The sequence below is a fragment of the Zootoca vivipara genome, chromosome 12 (assembly GCF_965207765.1).
Source record: "Zootoca vivipara chromosome 12, rZooViv2.hap1.1, whole genome shotgun sequence".
Classification (NCBI taxonomy): Eukaryota; Metazoa; Chordata; class Lepidosauria; order Squamata; family Lacertidae; genus Zootoca; species Zootoca vivipara.
Window position 1 is genome coordinate 51,810,198 of NC_142595.1, and position 8,079 is coordinate 51,818,276.

General features: G+C 51.9%; 1 protein-coding gene across 1 annotated transcript; it reads right to left on the reverse strand.

The window, feature by feature from the left end:
* Positions 1-224: 224 nt before the first annotated feature.
* Positions 225-7,165, reverse strand: SOX15 (SRY-box transcription factor 15). Its single transcript, XM_035137001.3, has 2 exons — positions 6,499-7,165; positions 225-1,322 (listed from the first exon to the last, which is right to left on the reverse strand). Exons 1-2 carry the CDS (start codon positions 7,077-7,079, stop codon positions 1,100-1,102), a joined length of 804 nt encoding a protein of 267 aa, XP_034992892.3. The 5' UTR covers positions 7,080-7,165; the 3' UTR covers positions 225-1,099.
* Between the last annotated feature and the right edge of the window lie 914 nt (positions 7,166-8,079).

Sequence of the window (8,079 nt, forward strand, 5' to 3'; positions counted from 1 at the left end):
TGGATCGATCTGAAGCGCGATCCGGCCAAAGGCCGCTTCTCACGACCCTTTGTTCGCAACCATGAGGACCAGCAGCTTGCTTTGTTTCCAAGGGAAAGGCCCTAGCTCAGTAGGACAGCTGCTCGGCGTGCAGAAGGTCCCAATGGGGATTCCCTGCCTGAAACCCTGGGCAGGCCACTGCTGCCAGTGAGCTCGCTCCGGGGTCAGACTCTGTATGGGCAGTTCCCTGTGCTTCTGACCCCCCCCCCCCTTTAAGACTTCCAGCCATCTTTCTGCACTTTGCAGCTACAGGTTTCCAGGCACACCCAGAGTTCCTCAGCCACGTTTCATGGAATTTTCAAGTTGGAAGGGACCCCGCAGGGTCATCCAGCCCAACCCTCTTCAACGCACAAAGCACAGCATCCTGGACACATGACCAGCCGTGAACTTCCCCTGGAAGCTGTGGTCCAAGGCAGCCAAGGGGCACCAGGTGGCTGCTACGTAGTGTCCCGGCTGAAATTCCTGCCTTGCAGCGGGGTTGAACTAGATGACACTTGGGGGGCCCTTTCCAACTCTACAATTTGCCAAGAGCCCACAAGCACCCCCACCATTGCATCCCACAAACCTGGGTCTTTCACAAACAGCTTTTAATCCTTTTTTTAATATAAAAACTTGTTGTATATATATATAAAAAAGTAGTTAGCAAAATATAACCCCCCTCCCCTTTAGGTTTTCCAAGGGACCCCCTCCCACAAATCTAGCTAGGAGTTTTTCTCTCCCATTAAAAAAAACAAGCCAGGAAGCCAGCCAGCCAGCCCGCCTTGGAGGGGGTCCATGTTTCACACACCCCCACCCGAAAGAGGAATCCCCGCTAGCAGGAATTGGGACCCACCCACCGTAAAAGGTTCCCGTTTCCTTCATTTCTTAAGGTAAATAACACAACAAAAGGCCTGTACAGATCTTCCTGCTTCAATATACGCAAGGTACAAACTCGTGCACAAATGAAATTGAGCTCATCCCTTTTTGCACGAAGCCGGGAAGAGAAAGCAGCCCCCCAAACCAACACCAACACCCCCCAAAAACACACAAATCAGTCCTTTCCCTGCCGCCTGCAGCCCGGTTAAAGGTGGGTCAGTGGAGGTGTGTTGCTGTACCCCAAGTAGGGGTGCTGGGAGATGCAGTATTGGGGAGCTCCATCCGCAGCTTCGCACGCCTGCAGAGAGTAAGCCGTGAACATGTCCTGGAAGTCGCCGAACGAGGGGTGAAACTGTTGCTGAAGGCCGCCTTCTTGCTTGATCATCGTGGACACCGCCGGGGAGGGCTGGGCGCCGTACGTCAGGGCGCTGCGGAAGCAAAGAGAGAGGGCGTTGGGAGTTGTAGCGCTACCCGCTAGGATCCACTTGCTGCAAGGGGATCTCCCCCCCCAAAGGTCATCCAGCCCAGCCCGCACATTTAAAGCGCGCCCGAGGCACCCAAATGCTCCCACAGAGACTCGGGAACTGTACTGGTGAAGCTCGGAAAACTAGAACATCGTCAAAAGGTGCATTTATTTCAGTAATGCAACTTATCATTTTTTATTTTTCTTTTAATTTTTACAAATGCTCTCTTTTGGAAATTCTACAGTAATCAAACAAATACAGTGGTGCCTCGCTAGACGAAATTAATTCGTTCCACGGGTTTTTTCTTATAGCAAAAAATTCGTCTAGCGAATCCCATAGGAATGCATTGAATTTTTTTTTAAAAAAAATTGCCCATAGGAACGCATTAATTGAATTTCAATGCATTCCTATGGGAAACCGCGATTCACTAGACGAATTTTTCGTAAAACGCATTCGTCTAGCGAGGCAAGCTCCGCTCGAAAAATTCTTTCGTTAAGCGGAAATTTCGTTAAGCAGGGCATTCGTTAAGCGAGGCACCACTGTAGTTACAAAAATAAACATTTCATTAATTACATTCCATTTATAATTGGCCCGCCTAGCGACAAATAATTACAATTACAACAAATCAAGGCTTGCCATATCTTGCTTTGCATGTCATGCATCTCTCTCATATATTGGTTTCACCTTTTAAACGGTGTTACTGAAATAAATGCACTTTTCAACGCTATTCAAATTTTCAGAGTTTCACCTGTACTTGACACCAGCAATTCCGCTTGGCACCTGACACATATGGCACCTGACTCCATGAATGTCTCATTCTCTTTTAAAACCATCTAGATTATTAGTGGCCATTGCTGCCTCCTGTGGCAGGGAGTTCCACAGTTTAACACTGTGCTGCGTGAATAAGGGCTTTCTCCAGTCTCAAAATCCAAAAATCTCAAGAATCCTGTTTTAACAGGAGGAGGAACAGGCGATAACATCCACAGAGCACCCAGTGGCCAACTAACCACCCAAGGGACCCCAGAAGCTGGTCTCCCACCCCATATATACTACGGGTATTCAGAGATAGAACCTCCATTCTCAGGAACAGTCTACCAGGACTCTGCTGGCAGGCCTGGATTTCTTATTGCATGGGCCTTAGAAACCCTGAGGATTAAGCGGTCTCAGCCTGTGTGGTGCAATGGTTAACAGCATCGGGGGCTTCAACCTCGGGCCGGGAAAGAGACCCAGGTTCAAATTCCCCACTCTGCCATGAACCTCAACTGGATGTCTCCTTCCGGCTGGCTGCCGTCTCTCTCAGCCTGACCTACCCCACAGGGTTGTTGGGAGGATGAAAAAGGTGAGTCGGGAGAAGACTCACTGGGGGGAAAAGGCCGCTATAACAAATGAAATAATATTAAGACACGTAAATAACCCCACCTGAGCCCACAAATTCTTGTTACATCTCTAATATTCTTCTCCAAATGAGCAAGTTACGTTAATTTGGATATGGCAGAATATATTAAAAATAAAATTAAGGAAATGCAGAAAGAGAGGAAATGAAGTCAATTTTAAAATGTTTAAATGAATGTAAAATCAGTGAAATGTATATATCTGAAAAGTATCATTTTTAAAAAAGTAAATCTCTAATATTATTAGAAATTGGAGAACTTCTCCATTTTGTGTGGGAAGGAAACGATGTGGTTATTTTTATTAAATTTGTATGCCACCCCATAACCCTAGATATTATTGGATTTATTCACTGATTATTATTATTACTACTACTACTACTATTCTTACAAGAGCCAGCATGATGCAGAGCAGAGCTTGGCATGTCAGACCAGGCCCTTGTAAAGACCCGGGTTCAAATCCCCACTTAAACCTTGAAGCTCGCTAGGTGTGACCTGGGGGGGGGGCTGGGGCCAGTCGCTGCCTCTCTCAGCCTGCCCTACCTCACAGGGCTGTTGTGATGACAGAATGGAGAGGGCGGGAGGGAGAGAACCACGTACGGCCACCTCGAACAAAAAGAGCTGGGATATAAAGGTAAAAAATTAAATGGAGATTCCGACTAAGCATTAGAAACCAATCCTCTTCTATAGCCTAGTTGGTGGCCACCACTGCCTCTGGTGGCAGTGAGTTCCGCCGCCTAGCTTTCTTTCGCCTGCCCTAAATCGGCCAACCACCGGGGGTTGGGCTGGATGACCCTTAAGGGACCCCTTCCAATGCTACAATCAGGAGTGTGTGTGTTGAACGGTAGGCTGAGAGATGGCCATAACCCCAGGAGAGCACCTGCCTGGCCCAGCCCTTCGCCACCTGCGGGAAGAGAGAGAAAGCTAATCCCCCAGGGCCTGTGGGGCGGGCCTGCATTCCACTCCAGCCTGTTCTTCCAGTTTTGGCTGAGAGCCCCCAAACCTGTCGGGACCTGCCTGCCTGCCAACGCCAGCCCCTCCATCGCCCAGCAGCCTCCACCCGCCTTCTTCCCAGGGGTCCCCGGAATCCGGACCACCGCTCTCCATCCTCAAACCTTTCAGGGAACCCAGGAGTCCTGGCTCTCTCTCCCATGCCTCCTCCCTCCCTCCCTCCCTCCCTCCCTCCCTCCCCACCGCATGCCAAGCGGCTTGGGCTTGGGTGCGAGTTAGGCCACCCTCGGTCACGACCTCAGGGGCAGGGCTACCCTTTGCGTGTCTCGCGCAGGGCAGGGCGATGATGCGCCCTGGAGAGTACCCAAGGAGCTGGCACCCCCCGGGTAGGGGGGGGAAGCCGCACCCAGCATGCCCGGGCCAGCACCCACCCAGCTTTGCTGGGGCATGACGGTGAGACAGATTTGGGGCAGCAAGCCAGGGCGCTGGGGCTCTCTCCAGGAAGGAAGAAGGGCAGCCCCATAGTTCAAGTCAGGACTCCTGGGTCCCCCAAACACAGGGGAAGCAGGACTCCTGGGTCCCCCAAACACAGGGGAAGCAGGACTCCTGGGTCCCCCAAACACAGAGGGGCAGGGTTTTTTTTGTAAAGGGACATTGGTTTGAACATCCTCTGGGCAATCTGAGTTCTCAACTAGGGTGGCAGCACAGCAAAGAAGGTAGATGGAATTTTTAATCTTTTTTGTAGTCTACTGTTATTTTAACTTGTTTAAAAGTTTTGAATCATAGGGTTTTTTTCTTGCCTTATATTTGCTTTCAGGCTGCTGGGCTGTACTTTGTTTTAAACAAACACAGGCAGTGTTTAAATTTTATGAATTAAGGTCTCTTAGATTCTCTGCAAAAAAAATCCCTGCATTCTCAACACGCACACAAAAAACCCAGAGAAGTTTTTACAGGATCACCTTGCCCCAGAAACAACATTTGGAAGCAGATGTGTGGAAAGGCACCTCCCTCCTCCTCTCCCCCTCCAGAGAACCCAGGTGTCCTGCTCTTTTAACACAATCAGCAGTTGAAAAGCTTATCTCCATAGAGACACTTAAGGCTCCAAATACTGTAGAGATGCAATAAACACACACACACACATTTTTTGGTGATGCAAAATGTACAAAGGGGTACTTAATGGGGGGGGGCTTATTTATGAGCCGGTGGTGGTGCATAGTGGTTAGAGGGCAGGACTAGGACCTGGGAGAAGACCCAGGTTCAAATCCTGGCCTGGCTGTGAAACTCACTAGGTGTGACCCTGGGCCGGTCACTGCCTCGCTCAGCCTAACCTACCTCGCAAGGTTGTTGTGGGGAGTAAATTAGGAAGGGCAGAACCAGCTTAGCTCCTTGGGAGGAGGGACGGCCGAGATGTAAATGCAGCTAAATAAATAAACGGGAGAGGAGTTTGTTGCACACGTTAAAACATTCCTGCAATTTGTAACACGGGATGGGATTTCTAGCTGGATAGGAAACCTAATCAGGGAGATTTCTCTCTTTTTCTCCCCTTTCCCTTCCGCGCTTTTGCAAAGCAAGAGGAAGGCTCGCCTCGCACGCTCAGCTGAAGGCAAATCCAGGAAGTCCGTTTCGTGAGAACTGCAGGGAGAAGCCGAAATGGTCCCGATCCACCAAGCGCACAGTGCTTGAGCCTGGTTTTCTCCAAAGTAAACCCTCCCCGCTGCGCTTTCCTGCAGCTTCCTCCCCAAGGAAGCACGCAGAGAGGATCGCAGCCCTCCCCCCCCCCGAACAAGGCAGGAAAGGTCACCGCGGAGCTTACTCCCGAGTAAGCACGCACAGGATCGCCTGTGCAAGGAGGCTAGAAGGGAGGGAAGGTTTTCGCCACGAGAAGCTCGTGTCCGAATTTAGTCTAAATTATTACAATATTAGTCGTCCTAAACGATGCATCAAACTGAGCCTTGATCGGAGTAGACCCATGGAAAGTAACCGAGCCATTTTCATTATTTTTAATGGGTCTACTCTGAGCTGAAGCGACCGTTTGATACAACCCAGTGAAGTGAACTGGCGTTGCTGCCACTCGAAGTCCAAGTGGTTCCGTGAATCTACTCCCGAGTAGACAGTACTGCACGCAGCCCCTTGAAACTGGACATAGCTACCGCCCGAGGTCGCAGAGTTTGAATGGGTTTACCCAAACTTCTCACTGAAATGAGACCAAGTCTTGCTCCGAGTAGGACTAATAGCGCACACAACCGATCGACATTAAAGGACACCACTAACTCCCAAGGTGCAAAAGCTTCAATGCGCCTACTCAAGAGTAGGGCTCACCCACAACCCCACTAAAATCTAGGACATTGTTACCTAGGGTCTTAAGTTTCCACGCGTCTACTCCGCTTTAAAAAACTTTTTTTTTAAAAAAAAAAAACGCCATCTACTCCAAGTAGGGCTCACCTCCAGCCCATTGAAGTTAACGGACGTTGCTTCCCAGGGCGCAAAAATCCGACGCGCCTCCTCCCGAGTAGGGCTCGCCTCCAACCCACCGAAACCTACGGACGCTGCTGTGCAAGGACTCTACCGTCTCCGCGCGCCTACTCCCGAGTAGAGCCCACCTACCACCCAGTGGATGCCGTACGCCCCTTCCAAACTCCACAGGGTCTACTCGCGAGCAAGACCCAACTCCAAGCGCCCCTCTCCCTGGGCTCAAAGCGTCCCGAGGGGGTCTCCTCCGAGAAGGGTCGCCAGCACCACCCATCCCATCCCCGAGCCGCCCATCCCCGGGCCGCGCCGTCGGGGCTGCTCTTCCAGCTCACCTGTAGGGCGCGGCGGATCCGGCCCCGTAGCCTCCTCCTCCGGGTCCTCCTTGGGCGAGCTCGTAGCCGTAGCAGGCGCCCCTGCCGTCGGGGGTCCCTCCTGGCGCGGCGGCGTAGGCGCTCCAGGCGCGCGGCTCGGCCGTCGAGGCGCACGGAAAGGCTCCCGGCGAGGCCGCTGCGCCCTTGTCCCGGGCGCGCCCGGATCCGCCCTTGCGCCGGGGCCGGTACTTGTAGTCGGGATAGTCCTTCATGTGCAGAGCCCGGAGGCGCTTGGCCTCGTCGACGAAGGGCCGCTTCTCGGCGTCGGCCAGCAGCTTCCAGGCGGCGCCCAGGCGCTTGGAGATCTCAGAGTTGTGCATCTTGGGGTGCTCCTGGGCCATCTTGCGCCGCTGCGCGCTCGACCACACCATGAAGGCGTTCATGGGGCGCTTCACTTTCTCCAGCGGGTCCTCGGGGGGAGTAGGAGGAAGCAGCGGCCGGGGGGCAGCGGCAGGCAACGGGGCGGCGGCGGCAGGCATCGGGGCCCCTCCGGGCTCTTGCTGCAGCGGAGCTTCCGCGGGGAAAACGGCAAACATCTCCATCTCCTCCTTCGCTGGGGGACGCGCCGACTAGAGGACCTCGGGGGAGTGCGCCGGCCGGAGATGAAAATGCAAGCAACACAGCACGGCATGGCCAAACGCAGCGCCGGGGCTTATATAGGGGAGGAGGGCGGAGCAGGGCGGGAGACACGCCCCCTCAGCATAGGCCACGCCCCTTCCGCTTTTACCTCCTCGTTCGCCCTCTGCTTTGGGGAGCTCCATCAGTTGGGGGCAAGAGTGCCTCTGAGCACGTGCAGAGAGAGAGAGAGAAGTTGGCAGGCTGCAGGGAGCGCTGTTTGCTTATGATTTCATTGACTGATTGATTGATTGATTGATTGATTCAAAATAAAAAAATCCTTCAGTAGCACCTTAAAGACCAACTAAGTTTTTATTTTGGTATGAGCTTTCGTGTGCATGCACACTTCATCAGATACACTGAAACAGATACACTGATTGATCATCAGATACACTGATTGATTGATTGATTGCATAATTATTTAGTTGGGTTTTTCCCCTTCCAAAAAGAACTCAAAGTGACATCTCTTTGGTGCCTTAGTTGTTGGCAATGTTTTTTTTAGCATTTTGTGTTTTGTTTGATTGCATGCTGTGGTCAGACGCCTGGGGGAGTGCCTTTATTTCGATAAAGGAAAGCAGCAGAGAAATTATCGAAATGGCAATGCAAATGCAATGATTTCTAAATAAGCAAATCTTCCTTTTCTGCAGGGGGCTGGACTAGATGGTCGTTGGGGGTCCCTTCCAGCTACACGGACATGTCTATGACTCCCCCTCTCCTTACATCCCTTGGAACTAGCAGGTCTGGAATTTTTTTGGGGGGGGGGAAGGTGGGGGAGAGAGAACTATTTGCCCCCTCCCAAAATCCACAGCAGGCCAGTTCCTTTACTAAGCCAACCAAGGAAGAGAAAAAACCGCTCCTTGGTGTTAAAAAGTCATAAAAGTCTGTACACTGGTCTGTCTTAAAAGGGAGCGTAGGAAGAGATAGAGG